Source organism: Phaenicophaeus curvirostris, chromosome 2, assembly GCF_032191515.1.
Source record: "Phaenicophaeus curvirostris isolate KB17595 chromosome 2, BPBGC_Pcur_1.0, whole genome shotgun sequence".
In the NCBI taxonomy this organism is placed as follows: domain Eukaryota; kingdom Metazoa; phylum Chordata; class Aves; order Cuculiformes; family Cuculidae; genus Phaenicophaeus; species Phaenicophaeus curvirostris.
In genome coordinates, this window is record NC_091393.1 from 107,022,746 (window position 1) to 107,041,767 (window position 19,022).

The 19,022-nt window shown below is 44.0% G+C and overlaps 1 protein-coding gene across 1 annotated transcript in view; it reads right to left on the bottom strand.

Annotated features, from left to right (window-relative positions):
• Positions 1 to 17,650: 17,650 nt before the first annotated feature.
• SYNDIG1 (synapse differentiation inducing 1) overlaps positions 17,651 to 19,022 on the bottom strand; it is a 103,191-nt gene continuing 101,819 nt past the window's right edge. The window contains exon 4 of the mRNA XM_069850375.1: positions 17,651 to 17,730. Coding sequence (XP_069706476.1) covers positions 17,704 to 17,730 — 27 coding nt within the window. The 3' untranslated portion in view covers positions 17,651 to 17,703. The remainder of the gene's footprint in view (positions 17,731 to 19,022) is intronic.

The window sequence follows — 19,022 nt, forward strand, 5'->3', positions numbered from 1 at the left end:
TGGAATAAAACTGAGGGATCACAAGGGCCAAGTAATCTTCTTTGATGGCTGATGCCCAGTGAGGAACTTGTCTGTCTCTTTGTCCCTCTTCTGGATCCATGCATTCCTGAATCCAGTTCCTGAGTCCAGCTCCTTCCTGATGCTGAGTCCAGCCTAGGACCTTTCCCTGTGCCGGCTCTGCAGCATCAGTGCTGACACAGTCATCAAGGGACATTTGATTTTATATATTCATATTTCCTTATTATTATTGTTGTTTCGTTAAGGTGGTTCTAGTTTTGCTTTCCAACTCACAGGTCTCTTTCACTCATTTCCTTTTCTCTTGTTTCCCTTTCCTCTTTCCCTGGGAAAGGAAGAGGTAATTGGGGCATGACTGCTCATGTTTAGCTCCCAGACAAGCTGGGCTGGGGCTAAACTGTGACAGCAGGGAAGCCTTATGCTTTCCCAGAACATAATTGTGCTCATCAAAAATAGCAGTCACTGTAAAACACTGGCTCCTGAGAGTGTTCCTATGCAATAGGCATTTTTTTTCCAGCTCTGCCATGGCTTGTCATGATACTTATCTGGCCTTGGTTTTGTAGGGTGGAAAACACATTCAAACAAATATCAAAATATAGAAAAAAAAGGGGAGGAAAAGAAGGGGAGGAAAAAAATCTCCTTCCTCAGTCCCAAACCAGAAATATGGAATAATTGTGCTAATGATTTCTGAAGCAGGTGTGGGAGAAGAGAGGGATGAACAGCTTGGTGGAATCTTGTACAAGTGAATGGATGTGATGGTTCCTGTGTTCGTGGGACAGAGGGGAGTGGAAATAAAGGGACGTTGAGAGACAGGTTGAATTTCCTGGGCTGTGGAGCACATACCCCAGGGACTGTGTCATTACACCATAAAGTGACATTGTTACAGAGACCAAAGGACTGACACCAGAGCTGCTTTGAATGATGATATTAGCCCTGCATGGGTGCCATGGCCCTCCTCTGGGTTTTGTGCTGCAGGGAACATTAAGAGGTATTTGGAAGAAAATGCATTTTGCATGCTTTAACATCCTTACCTGTTAAAGCACAGCCTATGTGTGTTTGTTGCAGTATGCCATGCAAACATTTATTGACTCCATCAGTTGATTATCCACACAGATATTTGCTTGAGCACTTGAATTAGTTAGATGTTTGCTTGAGTGAAGTGATCTTCACTCCTCCTCTGAGCTGTTTGAGGACCCCTTGTCCCCTTGAAATAGGACAAGGGTTTGCTCAGTCCAGCTGAAGAAAGGTGATAATGTTTCATATTTGTTCTATGCTATTGATTTTAAGTAATCAAAGCTCCTCTTAGAAGTAGAAAATAAAACAAGGTGAGAAAAGGTTCTCTGAAAACATTGGAGATATCTAGGTGCTGATCAAATTTGAAATGTGGAAGAGTTTTTCCACTGTTGTCACAAATCAATTAGCTATGGAGTTGGCCATTGATCTTTTTTTGTCCCCTCCTAATTAGGAAAGAGTCTAAATCCATTTTGATTTTAAAAACAACCCCAAACTCGAATCAGAAAGCAAAGGATGGAAGGGGAGGAATGGGAATGACACATGGCAGCTGTGTTATCGAAACTGCCTCTTTCCCTAAGAATACTTATGGCTTGTTAGAAACTTTCATTTTTTTTGGTGGAAGGAAGAATAGGAAAATAATTTTCTGCCTGGCTCTCATTGTTGCTTCTGCAAAGAGAGACTGCAGAGAGGGAGCTGGTCAATGTGCCTTATGTATGTCAGTCAAAAAGTACATTGCATTGCTCTGCTCCCCGCAGAAACTTCCTTGTTGTGCTCTTGGACATGGATCTGATAGGGGGAGTCCAGAGGCGGCCATGGAGATGATCACAGAGCTGGAGCGCCTTCCATACGAGGACAGGCTGAGAGAGTTGGGCTTGTTCAGCCTAGAGAAGAGAAGGCTCCAGGGAGACCTTACAGAAGCCTTCCAGTACTGAAAGGGGCTACAGGAATGCTGGGGAAGGGCTCTTGATCAGGGACTGCAGGAATAGGGTGTGGAGGAATGGTTTTAGGCTGAAAGGGGGAAGATTTAGATGGAATATTAGGAAGAAAGATTTTCTTGTGAGAGTGGTGAAGCGCTGGCCCAGATTGCACAGAGAAGTCACGGATGCCCCATCCCTTGATGTGTTCAAGGCCAGGTTGGATGGGGAAGGTGTCCCTGCCAATGGCAGGGTGCATTGGAACTGGATGATCTTTAAGATCCCTTCCAACTCAAACCATTCTATGATTCTCTTCATTGTCACTGTTGTTTTCTTCCTTGCCACACTGGTATTTCTATCTAGTTTTTCTTTCCTTTGGCCGCCTCCTGTCCATTTCCCATATTTCTTTCTATCACCAGTCCCAGCAGTGGTGATGAAGAGCAGAAGTCAAACTGGGTGCAGCTTGTTGTGTCTCAGGGTGGCCTTTCACAGTAGCTGCAGGGCCTATCTGCTTGGTCATGTACTTCCTCCACCTACTGCATTACAACTGGGACTTTACAGCCTGATGCATGGACAAAATGCCCTTCATCATTTGTTGTAATTAAAACGTATTCTAATTCAAATGACAGCTTCCCATATCCCAGCTTGCTTTAAGCAACAGCAAGGGAATGCTTTGTTCAAGCTAAACCCCAAAAAGAGGCCACTTTTCAGTCTTTCTGCAAAATGTCAGTGAATAGACTGCCTCAGAAAATATATTCTGGGCTCCACAAGTAAGAGCTTTAATTCTGAGGTGGAGACACACATAAAAGTGAGACTGATTCTCTGCTTCCAGCGCAAATTCCTTTGTAACTGAGCTGCTTTGAGCAGCTCTGGGGTAGTGCACTGTGTGTTTTTTATGGACCAGTAATAGATGCCCAGGGTGATTGGAGGCAATCAGCCTTCAGCCTAGAATTTTGCAAAGCCCCAGATGTATAAAATATCAAGCCACTGAGGTCTGCCCTTCTCAGACTTCTAATACTCCATGCTCCAGGAAAACAAACCAGCTGCTAACTAATGGGGAACAGGCAAAAGATCTGTAGCCATGGTGTTGTGTATGGCCTGGGTCACTGCCAGCTGAATCAGAAGGGTTGTTGTGATTGCTCTGGTCTATAGTGTCCAGCTGGGGTTAATTATACCAATTACCTGAAAGAAGGTTGTGGCAAGGTGGTTGCTGGTCTCTTCTCCCAAGCAACATGAGATAGGATGAGAGGAAATGGCCTCAAGCTGTGCCAGGAGAGGTTTAGATTTGATATTAGGACAAGTTTCCTCACTGAAAGAGTGGGGAAGCATTGGAACAGGTTGTCCAGGGAAGTGGTGGAGTCTCCATCCCTGGAGACATTCAAGAAACATGTAGACACGGCACTTGGGGAGGTAGGCACAGTGGTGCTGGGCTGATGGTTGGGCTTGATGATCATAGAGGTCTTTTCCAACCTTAATGATTCTATAAATTGTGTGCTAGTGAATGGTATGAACAGAGTAGGGTGTGGTAGATGTGGCAATGGTCTGACAGTTCCTTACATTGTCAAGGAGGTTTTGTGTGTTTGAGATGTGTCAGTTTTGCCAGAGCAGAGGTGAGGCTTGTGGCTAATTTGGGACTCTTATGTAAATGCATTTTCCAATCTGTCTTTCTGGGTTGGGCATTACCACTGCAGCAGAGGTGAGCCTTGTTGTGCAAGAGTATACTTGCTTTCATTGTGATGCTCACAGGTTTTGCAGCCCAACCATGGAAAATGGTACTGAATTCAAAGATGCTTTTTGACTAAAAGCAGTATTTGTGATCTGACATTACCTATTGTTAATCAAGACATCTCTTGCTGCTGTCTTTTTTCCGGTACCCAGGAATGGGCCAGACATGGTGTCTTCTCTGTGTGTTTAGCAGCCACAAGTGCACACAAATCTGCATGTATGTGGGGAACTCGGTGATTGTATTCAAAGTTGACCTCCAACGGTGCAAGTCAGCACTGTGTACAGCACCTAGGACAAGCAGGATCCTGAGCTCAATGTTCTGCTGCCCCGGTGCTTCTCAAAAGCCTCTCATGTATTTCTTCTCTAGCAGGCATGAGCCTTTTGACTTTGGACCCATTTAGCAAATGGGAGAAATTATGATTCTGATATAAAAAAGATTCAGCTGATGGAGGGAGGAGAATGGGGAAGCATTTAGTGTTCCCCAAGTAAGAAATCACTTGGAAAAGAGGGAGTAAACTGTGCTTAAAAATAGATGCTGAAGTGTTTAAAGCCAGAGAAGAAACTCAAATCAAGGCATTCTCCATTTTACAACTGCAATGAAGACAAATTTCTAATACTTTGATAAAGAGAAGTCTATTAACTGTAGACTACACTTACCAAGGGCTCTCTGTTGTGCTACAGCAGTGTGAGATGGATGACGTTGCAACCTCACCCTGAATTAATGTTGCACAGTGTTGTTAGATGTAGTGCTAAGGTACTTCTTTTCTGGCAGTGCTCTCCTTCATCCAGGAAAGGCCTTGTGTCTCTCTTGCTTTATGCTTTCTTTTGTATTCCTAGCTGAAATTGGGTTTCAGGGGAGACTGTGGGGATATCAGAACGTGCAGAGGTTCCTAGTGCAAGTCATTTCTAGGAACTGCAAGAGATGGCAAAGGAATCACAGAATCATAGTTTGGGCCGGAAGGGACCTTAAAGTTCATCCCATTCCAACCCTCCTGCCATGGGCAGGAACATTTTCCACTGCATCAGGTTGCTTGAAGCCTCATCCAACCTTGAACACCTCCAGGGATGGGGCAGCCACAACTTCTCTGGGCAACTTGTGCCAGTGCCTCATCATTCTCACAGGAAAACATTTGTTCTTAAGATCTCATCTCAATCTCCCCTCTCTCACCTTAAAACCATTATCCCTCATGCTATCCCTGCACTCCCTGATGAAGAGCCCCTCCACAGCTTTCCTGTGGCGCCTTTCAGTACTGGAAGGCTGCCATGAGGTCTCCCTCAAGCTTTCTCTTCTCCCTTCCACGGCTTTCCTGGGGAACACGTGCTATGAAAATCCTTCGTGGCCCAGTACTGGGTTTCCTTGTCACATTTAGAGGTGTAGGGATTTCTGTGTGAAAAAGTAGCTGCTGATTGAGAGGTATTAAGACTATTAAGAGTCCACTTAATTAAGAAGGCTCTCAGATATGATCTTAGGCACTGTAGGGTGATGACACCTGGGAGCTTTCCTTTTTCAATTCTTTTTCTTTACTATTTTTCTTTTTTGTTTTGTTTGTTTGTCTCTTGGTAGAAGCATTTGCTCTGCATAGAAAATCTGTGCTATATACTGTAGTCAGTAAAATAAAAATTTTTTTGAGGACTGTAAGTTACTCCATTGCTCCCTGTGTGGCAAAGGAGATTTTGTTGTTTGGAAGAGAACTCTGGTTGGAAGGCAGCAAAGAAATGCCAGCTGCAAGTGTTGGATTTTGCACCTGGGACATGACAACCCTGGATGTCCGTACAAACTGGGGAGTGAGAGGCTGGAGAGCAGCCCTGTGGAAAGGGATTGGGGGGTTCTGGTCAATGGCAAGTTGAACATGAGCCAGCAGTGAGCTCTGGCAGCCAAGAGGGGAACCGTGTCCTGGGGGGCATCCAGCACAGCATCGACAGCTGGTTGAGGGAAGGGATTGCCCGCTCTGATCTGCACCGGTGCAGCCCCGCCTCCAGTACTAGGTGCAGTTTGGGCATTACAGGATTAAAAGGATCTAAAGCTACTGGAGAGTGTCCAGAGGAGGCCACAAGGTTGGTGAAGGTTTTGGAGGGGAAGCTGTATGAGGTATGGCTAAAGTCACTTGGTCTGTTCAGCCTGGAGAAGAGGAGACTGAGGGGAGGCCTCATTGCGGTCTGCAGCTTCCTCACAAGGGGAGGAGGAGGAGCAGATGCTGATCTCTTCTCTCTGGTGACCAATGATAGGACCCGAGGGAATGGCAGGAAGATGTGCCAGGAGAAAGTTAGGTTGGATAGTAGGAAAAGGTTCTTCACCCAGAAAGTGGTGGAGCACTGGAACAGGCTCTTAAGGAAAACAGTCATTGCACCAAGGCTGACAATATTCCAGAAGCATTTGGACAATGCCCTCAGGCACATGGTGTGAATGTCCCTATGCAGGGACAGGAGTTGGACTAAATGTCCTTGTGGGTCCCTTCCAACTCAGGGCATTCTATAATACTATGATTCAGTTGAAAAGCAGGAAAGGAACAAGATGAAACCTGTACTGGTCTCTTTAAGACATAAAAATAAATGAAAGCATAAATCTGAGCCCATTATGGATCTACAATAAATGTGGTCATAAATCAGAGGCAGCTGATAATGTAAGAGCATTGCATGTTTGCAATACAATCACCACATGATATTAAAAGATAAGTGTCCATTTACAAAGCAATAATGAAGCAGTTCTGGATTGAAGATCACCTTGTAAAGCTGCTAGGTGAAAGGAAAAGGTCCTTGTGTTGGATCCAAAGGAAGTTTCTGAGACTGGAATTGGTGAAAGAAGGTGAACTGCTTTTGCTTGTCAACTGGCTTGAGGAACGGGGAATCTGAGCTGATCTGCCCAACTTGCAGTCCCAAACCTGTCTTCAAGATGAAGGGTCCTATAAAGCGAGAAGGACAATGTATTGCTTGCAATGCTGCCAGGTTGAGACTGTGCCTGAAAAGTACTGTGAAACCCTCATAAAGCATGTAGTAAATATAAACATCAGTTGTGATTGTGATGACATGAAGCAGTAACTAACAGTCAGGATTAACAACCACAAATTCTGTGTTGCTCTATAAACCTTGGGCTGGGCAGTGAAGCAATGAGTAGGGCTGCATAATTACAGCCATAAAAGCACTAGTGTTCTCGGCACACTCGGAGTAAAGAAGCCAGATGTATATTACTGAGCTTGGGAAGCTGTTAATTTGTTTCATTGCTGTAAATTTCCATCCTATAAGCTGAATCCTCAGCTGCTATCCTTACGTGGATCCAGTTGACATAGTGGAGGTCTGGGAACTTGCTTCTGAGACAATGGCTGGTGCCAAAATGAAAGCAGAAGTAACGGCATTATTGGCAGATCTTAAGGCTGGGTGGGGTCATTATGAATCTCTATCCTGCCCTTCTATAATAATTCAAGCCTTGAAACTTTACCCAGCATTTTTTTCTACCTTGCCTATAGCTCCTGATTGAGTTAGGATGAATCCATTAGGCAGATGGCTGTAGACCTCAGGTGATAGTGTCCTGAGGGAAGTTGCCGAGTGATTGATTTGCCTCCTTGTTAGATACATTCAGCTTTCAGTGTTGAACTGTATTTTGCTTTTTTTGGAGATGGAAGAACTCATACTTTTCAATAACTTTTATAACCCACATTGAAATAATTTAATACAGGCAAGAGCTTTGGAATACATTTTTCTTTATAATGCATCTTTTCCAGAGCCCTGGTGTTTTGGGTTTTTTTCTCTTTTTCAAACAATTCTTCCTTCTTTAGTCTCCATCTGGAAACATAGACACAGGATATGTCACAATCTAAAAGTACTGCTTTGTTCTCATCTGGTATTCCCCATGGCTGGACAAAAATCTTTTTGCCTGAAGTTTTTTTGAGGCAGGGATTTCTTTTCTTTTTTTTTAAATTTGAATTTATTTCTTATGTAGTAAAAAATTTATCTGAAGGCAGCCAAATTTTTTGCTGAAAACTAATTCTGTGAAGACAGAAATATTTTTGATGAGCTCTTTGCTCTCCTCTATCTCCTTCCTGTTTCTGTCGTGGCTTGCAAGACACTGTTAGAGAACTGAAATGCCTGGGTCACTGTTTTCCTTGTCTTGATCCATTCATTTTTCAGTCTGTCTTTGAGGTGAGGTGAACTGGCATTACCAACCAAAGAAAATAGCTCAATAACAACCTTGACAATGTTAGCTAATGACCTTGGGTTCTTCTGGAGCAGATGGAGGCTGGATTGCTGCATGTGATCACAGTGCTGGTTGTTCCTGTCTCATTCCTCTGTGCTTGAGGCCCCCACTTAGTGGTTAACAGCATCTAAGGGAGATGCTCTGATCAAATAAAAGTCTCATGTTTGGTTTTTCTGCTCCCTTGTCTTCTCTGGTCACTATGAGTGTTTGGCCTTGTACTGGGAGTCAATGATAGACACATAGAAGGTGTAGGACTGGAGAGCATCTCCAGTGTCATTGTATCCGCTCCATGTCAAGTTCCATTTATGCTCACCAATCATCTTGTAAGGCTGATCCAGAACAGCCTGATACTGATATAATCCTTAAAACCATGGGGAGAGCCTGTGTTTAGTTTATAGCTCTGACCAGACAAACTGTGTTTCTTTCAAATTTCCTCAGTTTCCTCTTGTAAATAATAGGGATAAGTGTCTGCCTTCTCCTTGGTAATGAACAAATAAATTAGGGAGTAGAAAAGGCTTTAGAAAACAGACTCTAATGTGTATGCATGAGGAGTTGACAAGCATCCCTTGATCTGATTAGACATGTTTTGAGCAGATGGATGGGCTAACTGACCTCTGGAGGTCCCCTCCAACCTAAATTGTTCTAAAATTCAATGAATATGACTCATTTGAGACTATGTTGCTATTTTAACATGTTGTTATGTTTTTATGCTGAGACTGGCAGTTGTATTTGCTGGATTCACTTAAAGAAACTGGCTTGACATTTTTAATAGTTCCAACTTGCTTTTTCAAGTGCCTTAGCAAACTGTGATAAAGATCAATTGAAAATTCAACCAGATAAATTGCACAGTGGAGCCCTGTCCTGTATCAACTGATAAAATGACCAGGGTGCTTAGTGCTGTGTGACCTGAACAAATGCTCTCTCAAACACTGATACAGAGGGAACTTTTAAGGCTTTGAGCCACCTGATCCAGTGGGAGGTGTCCCTGCCCATGGCAGGGGGATTAGAACAGGATGATCTTTAAGGTCCCTTCCAACCCAAACCATTCTATGGTTCTATGATCAGCTAGATCTATGGGTGCATTCCATCAGGGCCCATGGTCTTATGTAGTTCCATTTCGTTTAAGTATTCCCTGACCTGATCCAGTTTCACCAAGGATACAACTTCCTTTCACCAGACTTTCCCCTTTGTCTCCAGGGTCTGGTGTTTCTGAAGCTGATTTTACTAATAAAGACTAAGGTGAAGAAGGCATTTAATACCTCACCCTTTTCCATGTCCTGTGTCACAGGGTTCCCCACCCCATTCAGCTGCAGTCCTGCATTTCCCCTAATCTTCCTTTTGCTTATGTAGGTACTGACAGAAGTCCTTGTTGCCTTTGACAAACCTTGCCAGTTTCAATTCCAGGTGGTATTTGATTTTCCTAAACATCTTTTCATGGTCAAACAGTGTCTCTATATACCTTCCAGTCTCTCCTTCCAGCTTCCTTTTTATGTTTGATGTTTGCAAGGTGTTCCTTGATTATCCATACAGATCTCCTGGCATTCATGCCTGACTTGTCAGGATGGGCAGCTCTTGAGCTTCAAGAAATGAAATCAGCTTAAACAGTTTCCATACTTGGAGGTTTACATTTCTAATATTTTCTCTTTTTTTCTTTTGAGTCCTTCAAGTCAAACTTCTGAGGTGCTTGTGTTCTGTGGTAGTTAGGTGCTTATCTAGAATAACAGAAATGTTTGTCTTGCACTTAGTGGACTCTAAAACATGGACTTGAAAAAAACCCAGCAAATAACAGGTTGCCCAAAGAAGTTGTGAGTGCCCCACCCCTGGAGATGTTCAAGACCAGGCAGGATGATACTATGAGCAACCTGATCCAATAGAAGGTGTTCTGGCCCATGGCAGGAGGGCTGGAACTGGATGAGCTTTAAGCTCCCTGCCAATCCAAACCATACCATGATTCTATGAAATGCAGATTTGATCATGAGATGGCAGTTCTGTTTGCAGAGAGTGATTTAGGCCATTAAAATATGCACTTTGACTCAATTGATCTCCTCCTTCCTTTTTTTTTTCTTTCTTTTTAGTGTCCAAGATCTACTACAAATGAGTTTCTCCAGGGAATATTTTCCTTGGTTTCACTCAGAAAACTTACTTGTTAAAAGAAAGAAACTGTGTAAATAACCCTCCAGCTCAGATATCCTGGCCAAGCGCATGCTAACATTTTTCTCTTAAAATTTAATTTGATCTAGTGATTTAAAGTGCACCATTCACACTGAGCTCAGAACCCCCTGTACTTCCTTTCATCACTGTCTTTGACATGATCAAATGAGCCCTTATGGTGTACAATGAGACTTCTCCGTATTATTAATAACAATTCATACCTATAGAGATCCCATTTGTTTCTGATAGGGGAAATCTATCTGCGATAGTGCAGGAGCAGTTGTAGCCATTTGTGATTATAGGTGAGCATCACTCAGTTTTACCCGTGCTGCAGTTTTGCACAGCCCCTGCCACCTCAGCCAGCTAAGAACAACACAAAAGGCAGAAATATATCTTTTAGCTTGGCTGAATCTGGAGCTTTCAGGAAGTGTTACTAGGCCATTGCAGAGAAAAAGTCTGCGCTGCAGTTGCTTTGAGTTGTACCTGATGTTCAGACACTTAATTAGCACTCTGCTTGCTTTAGCTTCTGTGAGCATCCTATAAATCATTTTCAAACGCGAAATTTAGGCTGACCCTTAGGCCAATGGACCGAAAAACATTGGAGGAAGATTTGCAGGGTCTTTTCACAAGTAATCATGCTCAATGTCAATAACCGCAGTGGTTTTGATGTGTGCATTTATTTGTGTTTCATAAATGCGATCTACTTGCAAGAGAAATGTACATTAAAAGGCTCTTGGAATTCAGAGGTGTTCAGATATTCATGCATGACAGATTTATCGTGCTCGTGGCAAGGAGGTTGGAACTGAATGATCTTTAAGGTCCCTTCTGACCAAAACTGTTCTATGATTCTATGAATTCGTAGGTAGAGATGGCTGAATTAAGTAAACAAAGGTAATTTCCCTCTTGTTTTTCCTCTATGAAAATGTAATATGTTTATTTCCAATGTGACTCTACAGAATTTTTCTATTGAGAATACTGTTGGATGGATTTAAAACTGAGGAAGAAATGAGTAAAAGTAGAAGAGACTTGGGTTACAGTGATAGTTATGTTCAAATATTCCACTGTAAACACTGTGATGAATTTTTAATCAGAATTTTGAAAGTAAGGGATGACATCTAGTTTGAGCATTGGGAGCAGTACATTTTAGGTTTCTGAGGGAAGATCTGTGCCGTGTGCTTTAGAACTGCAAGGGCTGGCTGTAGGGCAGCTATTTTTTCTCATGAGAAGCATGAAAAAAAGTGAAGACTTAATCCAAGCAATGCTTCAGGTTAAAAGAACGCAGGCATAGCTTGCCACATCGCAGTGTACAGCTGCCTTTTCTGTTGACACAAATGCAGGAAAAACATCCTGGCCATCTCTACAGACAGCTTTTCCACACTGTGTGGCTTAGGAATTAGTTTCCAGCATCTCTCACCCAAAGACTAGCTGGTGGACAGCTCTGTTACCATCCCAGTCCTGACGGCCGTACCTCAAATCCTGTGTTCAATTTTGGGCACATTGCTACAAGAAAGATATAGAGGCACTAGAGCTTGTCCAGAGGACAATGGAGCTGGGGAAGGGCCTGGAGCACAGGAGTTATGAGGAGCGTCTGAGGGATCTGGGGCTGTTGTGTCTGGAGAAGAGGAGGCTGAGGGGAGATCTCATCACTGTCTACAGCTATTTGAAAGGTTGTAGTGAGTTGAGTGTTGGTCTCTTCTCCTAAGTAACAAGCGACAGGATGAGAGAGAACGTCTTCAAGTTGCACAAGGGGAGATTTAGATTGGATATTAGGAAAAAAAATCCTTCACTGAAAGGGTTCTCGGGCACTGACACAGGCTGGCCGAGGAAGTGGTTGAGTCACCATCCCCAGAGGTATTTAAAAGATGGGTGGATGATGTGCTCAGAGATATGGTTCAGTAGTAGACAAGTGCAGTTGGATTCAGTGATCTGAAAGGTCTTTCAATCCAAATGATTCCATGATTCTATGAAATTATCTCCTGAATATTCCAGCCTTTGGGTGCTGAGGCAAACCTCACTCCCCTTGGCTGGATGAAAGAAGAACCAGTTGCATCCCAGCCTGTGAGATAAGCGGACAGGGATAAGAAACTGTTAGCTTTCTACTGTTAATTAATAAATCCTCTTGTTTGATCTCCCATATAACCCAGAGAGAGGTTTTCTACACATGCCCCAATGTGCTGAGTTCATTCTTCGCCAACAATGAAGGCCTGATTATAATGAAGATGCGATACGTGATACTTACTGCAGGGCAGGAGCATGTTTGTTTCCACACATCCCACTGCAATTTAGCCTTCCCTGAGACAGTAACTATTGTTGGTGTCTGCTGGAAAACATGGCCTGCATAAGTAATGCTGACTGCAGCGTGGTGCTGGAGGGAGAAATGAGAAAAAGGTATGGATGGGAGACAGCTTGCTACCAAACAGGCAGCTGGCAAAGAAGGGCCAAACCAGAAAGCTTCCTGAAGAGCCTTGGCCCTGGTTGTGCTGTAAAAAGAGCTGCTATAAAGTAGGCATAGTCTTCTTGTTAGTGAAGTTCTTCTGCTCTTTCACCTTTTCTATTGCCCAGCTCTGTGACAAGGAGGTTAACTTTCAAATATCTGAAAAGAATCTGCTTGACTGCATAGTGCCTCTTTTTCCTTTCGCTTGCACTGGCTTTATTTCAGCCTCCTTTGCGCCACCCCAAGTGATTTTCATCGTTGGGGCCAGTCTGTAGCAGTGATTACTTGTGCTGCTGGAGGGGTCATTCAGCTTTATTTGCTGTGAACACATTAGAGTGATAGAATGGTTGGGGTTGGAAGGAATCTTAAAGCCCATTCAGTTTCACCCTCCCCTGCCTTGGGCAGGGACACCTTCCACTGGATCAGGTTGCTCAAAGCCCCATCCAACCTGGCCTTGAACATCTCCAGGGGTAAAGCGTCCCTGACTTCTCTGGGCAACCTGTGCCAGTGCCTCATGACCCTCACAGGAAAACAGTTCTTCCTAATCTCTATCTCCCCTCATTCAGCTTAAAAGCATTCCTCTTCATCCTATTCCTGCACTCCCTGATACAGAGCCACTCCCCAGCTTTTCTGTAAACCACTTTAAGTATTGGAAGGATCTGTTGTTGCATCGGGTGAACCCCAAAGGAGAAGAACTGTAATGTTATTGCCATGCTGACCTGCAGGTTCTTGTGGGAGCAGCTGGACCAGCAGGACTCACAGAGCCTCACGCATTGGTGAGATGAGCTCTAGCCATGCATGGATGATGCTCTGAAAAATCATCCTGTCCTTTTAAAGGCACCAATAACCAGCTTCCCTATTCATACAGTGTTCCAATTCTGTAGAGGAGCACAGAGGGCCTAATTTTCCCCATGACATCTTCTCTGTCAGGGAAAGGGTCCAGGCGCCGTGTATTACATCTGTGAGGTCTACTCAGTGTTACAGAAGATCCACCTCAGACATGGGTACCCTAAAGGTTTGTTCTCTGCAGGGGCTGGGAAAAGAGAGGAGGCTGCTCTCCAGTACGTCCATCCGTGTAGGAAGATGTCTCCTCACAGCAGAGTTTTTGCCTAGCAGAAAAGAGCAACAACATCGCAAACAACCAAAGCAGACAGGTTCTGTGTTGCAAGATGACCCAAGCACACAGCATCCCACCCACCCTGCAGCCTGTTCTGCTACCTGCAGTAAGAGGGTCCTTTTTTCCACTCTCTTTGTGGCCTTGAGGCAGGGAAAAGACTTTCTGAATGGCACGTAGATATGAGGAGTGTGTTGGATAAGTGAAACCAAAAAGCTGGATGACAGGATGGTGTGGCTTCAGGGTCACTTAACAATTTGCAAAGTCTAAGCTTGTGATGCTGTTGTGTATCCTCCAGAAAGCTTCCTGCCTGCATTTTTATCAAGGAGTTGCAGCTCTCTTAGTGAAGGGCTACAAGTTTCTGTTTTCCTTCTCTCTCCTTACTGTATTTCTTCTTCTATTTTAGTTGGTTTTGTTGTTATTTTTTTCCTTAGAAAAGGAACAAAAATGAAGAAGCAACAAAATCTTCAAAGCAATTCAGTCTGGCAGTCTCAAGATAGCACAGCTAAACTCACCTTGGCAGGCTACGCTCAGTTAAAAGACACATTTAGCAGCTTCTTGCAGCTTTCCTTAAGGAAATCGTGCCCTTTTTGGTTTGTTAAGCACCTAAAGTGCTTGGGTGAGATTACAATGCTATCTTTTAATGATCCCGATAGAGGCTTATGCTCTTTTTTCAAGGCATGTACTACCCATCCTGTAATTGGTAGAAGACAATTGACGTGCAAGTGTCTCATTTGGGAAAAATTGCAAATTGGAAGGATTACTGTTAGCAAATTAGAAAGAGGTAGCACAGCCCATTATTTGCAGACCTGATTGTGTGACATAGTGCACTACTGAGGCTTGAATATCACCGAGACACTCCAAGTAATGTCTGCAGATCTTCCCTACCTGCAGCAAGGAGCTATGTGGTGTGAGAGAGACTGGATCTGGTCTGCAGACTCCATATGGTCCCAGGGCTGTGTCAGCCGAGAGGAGCTGGCTGTGGGTGGTCATGGCCTTTGCTCACCGTTCTGGCTGTCCACCAGGAAGAAAGAGGAGTCCTTGAAGCTGAAAGGCAGGGCTCAGAAGAAATGAGGGTACATAGGGTGAGATCAAGCTGTCTGAATCTGTCTGCTAATGCACTCCTCTCCCTGTCCCTTAGCCCCTAGATAGTTTAGGGGGCATTTTTCCCTCACTATCTTTGACTTTCCTGTGCTTTCTTGATCTCCAGATGCCAGCAGGCTCTATAGTATCTCAGGACTGGTCTTGTCACAGCATGAGAAGTCATGTGTGGTCTATTGGTAGATAAGGATTGTGTCTCTTTGCCATATCCTCTTGCTGGAAGGTCACATTCAGTCCTGCAGCTGTTGCACCCCCCATTTTGGGGTACAGTCCCTGCTCTATGTGTTTCTTCTTGCCAGATACGTGATTTCGTATATTCATGCCAACTTTATGCGAGGGGTCCCCACTCCCTCAGTGACCCAGATGTCTTTGTATGGCAGCCTCATCCCCATCACTCTCTGTGGAGCTGTTGGGATTTGTGTCACTTGCCAATTTTATCTACATCAACTCCCAGAGCACAGCTGAAAGCAGCAAACCATTCTGGGCATAGTCCTGCTCCTTGTACCACCTCAGTAGAGCTGTTCCAGTTTAACGCTGATTTCCCCTGACTGGTTGTTGCTTCATATCTGTCAGGTAGGCATTTCTTAACTTGTTTTGTTCATGCTTTATTGATGCTATATAATACAAATTTTTTAAAACCAAATGTCATTTGATACTTAGTCTAAACCTCTTAGAAGATCTAAGCCTGTTACATCTGGACAGTTCCCTTTATCAACCAGACTTGTAATATCATCACCAAGGAAAATCAGGTTTGTTTGACAATCCTTATTTGCCATAAAACCAGATTGATTTGCCTAGTTGTATTCCCTTCTTTAATTCTTCAGAGAATGGATCTTGGATTGAGATTTCTGCAACATTGTTCTGTATTGATATTATATATCCCTTTCACTCTGCTTGTGGTTTTGCAGCACTGTCAAGATGTTACTACCCTCTGAGGCTGATGGGTAGACTGTGCTGCTCTGGGAAGGCAGAAGAAATAATTTCTCAGCAACCAAACTCCCAGCTGTGTCTCAGAGCAGGGGAACAAAGAAACTAATGGGAGGCAGTTTGAAGGACAAAGGAGCTAAGGGAAAGTGACATACCTTGAAGGACAGCATCCTCCAGGTCCAAGAATCCTGATATTAAGGACCTACAGGACACCTCCCACCAAGGCACCAGGAGCTCTTCTTCTGCATCTGCTGATGCTTCCTATGTTCCTGGGCAGTAACCCCACTCATGAGTCCCAGAAATGGTTGCTCCTCGGCTCTTGGGGCTGATGACTTTCTTGTGACAGCCCTGGGAGAAATTGGGGCAGGGTATCATTCAGTGTACTTAGATCTAACAGTCTTCCTCTGTGAGCTGGAGGCAAGATTTTGTCAGGTAACCTACAAACTGACAATCAGACAGATGCATCAGGAGACTGGCTTAGCTAGGCAGCAGAATCATGATCTGACCTGTTTCATGCTCACCAAAAATGGAAAGCAACCAAAATGAAACCAGTTGTTTTATGGAAAGCGCAAATTCAGAGATATGTTTTTATATAACTGAGCACCCAGGGGCATTGGGCTGGGGATGATGGGTGGTTACTGCAGTATAAGTAAACAACTCGTGTGACTGGCCTTCAGTTCATAGCTGTCCTTAGTCTCCTAGAGTGGGTGAACCAGAAAAATACAGATGAAGATGCTCACTTTGATGGGAACCAAGGTGTTAAATACAGCTTCTTGCCATCTTAACCTTTGCTACCTGCTCAAAATAAAGCCAAGCCCAACATATTAGCAGTGACAGTGGGAAGCCAGCCTTAAAGAGACTTTCTTAAGGCTGTCAATAAGGATTTCCTTTTGTAATGCTTTACAGGTAATCTGCTCCCTCACTGCCTGCTGGTTGATAAGACAGCACAGGGAAGATCACAGCGTGTTCAGAAGTAATACCCTGATCGATGCACGCTGCCCACCTGTCTGATGCAAGATAAGCAGTGCAGGGAGGCTTGGTGAGTACACATGCTCCTCTGTTACTATTCAGGCTTCTTTAAGTTCACCTCTGACCGTGTCTTTTTTCCCAGCTTTCCCTGGAAATCTGTTGTTAACCTGACCTATTCCAATGTGTTCTTTTGTCCTCTTGTGATGTTCTTCTTTTGACTGGCAGTGTTTAAAAAGGTGAAGAAGACTGATGTGTTTGAATGCAGCAGCTCAGACACTGATGCTAGGCGTGGCTGCTTCAATAGAGCAGCTTCCCAACCTCCTTATTGTTGCTGCCTGCGGTCTTCTGTGACCAGAGGAAATGGCCTCAAGTTGTGCTAGAGGAGGTTTAGATTGGGTATTAGGAAAAATTTCTTTACTGAAAGAGCGGTAAAGCATTGGCACAGGCTGCCCAGAGAAGTAGTACAGTCTGCATACCTGGAGGTGTTAAAAAAAAATGTGTGGACTTGACATTTTGGGACATGATTTAGTAGGCATGTTAGTGTTGTGTTGATGGATGGACTGGATGATCTTAGAGGTCTTTTCTGACCTTACTTATGATTCTATGGCCAGATGTAATGGCTGCACGGCAAGTAGGTATGTTCATCTTTCAAGAACTTTATACTCTGTGGGTTTTTTTTGCCAAAAGACGGTCAGTTTTGCCCATCTTATTTAATGAAATGTCCTTGTGTGTTACAACCCTTTCTCCTTGCCAGTGGGCTGCCAAAATTTCTGGATAGGCAGCTTAGGGAAAGAGAAATGCTAGCCATAGAGGAGACATTAGAGGGCAAGCATCTTGCAGCAGTGCTGGAGACTGGAGCTGGTGTTCAAGTTGGAGTTAATTGCTTTTGCTATTCAGATTCCCCTGTAGCTTGATCAGATGGGCTGGGTCAAATCTGAATGATGGGGTCCATTCTAACCACTTATAAGAGGTCCAGCCAGCTTACAGAGATGTAAACACATTAGATGGAGAGGATCTGTCTCATACAGGTGGCCTCAGTCAGGGATGAGAGGAGTTTGTGCTCAATAGCTTCCTCTTCTCACAGGTGAGGAGTAATGGATGGCTTATCCTGTGAATCAGTCAGAGGCAGATGGATATGGTGTGATGGAGGTCAGTGCAGGGTTCTCCTCATTTTAACCTATTCAGCAAAGAGAAGTTGTCATAAGAAGCTTAATTTGGGTTTGAAGGGACATTTAAGATCATCCAGTTCCAAGCCCTATGCTTGGGGGTTGCTGTCCTCGCTTGGGAATATCCTCCCCTACCCACCCCTATCTGCCACAACTCTTTACAGTGCTACTGATGCACAGTAGTTAATGTCTTCTTTCTGAAGTGTTATGCCTGCTTTAGTGACTCTGACATAGGGTCTACTCCTTGCCGTGTTCACGTATGGCAGCTGTTACAACCCAGATGAAAGCCTGGCAGGACTCCAGCTAGACTACGTTATCGGAGACATTCTCACCTCCTCACCTAGTGTGTGAGCCAGCTCTGTTTGGCCCTTGTCTTCTCACAGTAATTATCAGCCAAACATCCTTTCCATGCAGCTGGATTCATCACACAGGTATCATCAGAGATGGAAATTTGATATAACTTTCCTGTGAGTGAGTTTTAGCAGATTTTCAGTCTCTCTTGGCATCACAAAGGCATGGTCCAAACAAAACCACTGCAGTTCTGCTTGCTTTCTTGGCAGCAATACTGAGAAACTAAGTAGCAGAGCAGCTCCTCAACTGACTGCACAATCAGACCTTTACGGCCTTTGGTCAGAGAAAGGTAGGGGAATACGAATATGTTCACAATCTGCTTTATTGATTTATTGATAGTGGAATTAGTTTGCCTGGAATTTGTCACAGCATGTTTGTTTGTGTTGCATGTGAGTAGTAAGGCAGAAGAGGACAACATTGCAGTGATGTTTTACAGCAGCACCTGAGTGACTTTGGAGTCTCTATTTTCCCGGCTCCTGAGACTTACAAGTCTTACAAGAATGACTGAGGGAACTGGGATTGTTTAGCCTGGAGAAGAGGAGGCTAAGAGAAGACTACATCACTCTCTACAGCTCCATGAAAGGAGGCTGTAGTGAGGTGAGTGCTGGTCTCTTCTCCCAAGTAAAAAGTGATAGGATGAGAGGAAATGGCTTCAAGTTGTGCCAGGAGAGGTTTAGACTGGATATTAGGAAAAATTTCTTTACTGAAAGAATGGTGAAGCATTGGAAGAGGCTGCCCAGGGCAGTGGTGGAGTCTCCATCTCTGCAGGTGTTCAGAAGGCACGTAGAAATGGCATTTTGGGACATGGTTTAGTATGCATGGTGGTGTTGGGCTGATAGTTGGACTTGATGATCTTAGAGGTCTTTTCCAACCTTAGTGATTCTATGCAGACTGGAGCCTCAGGGTGTCTATGTATCAAAGGAGACCTCTACACGCTCCTGGAAATGCCTGC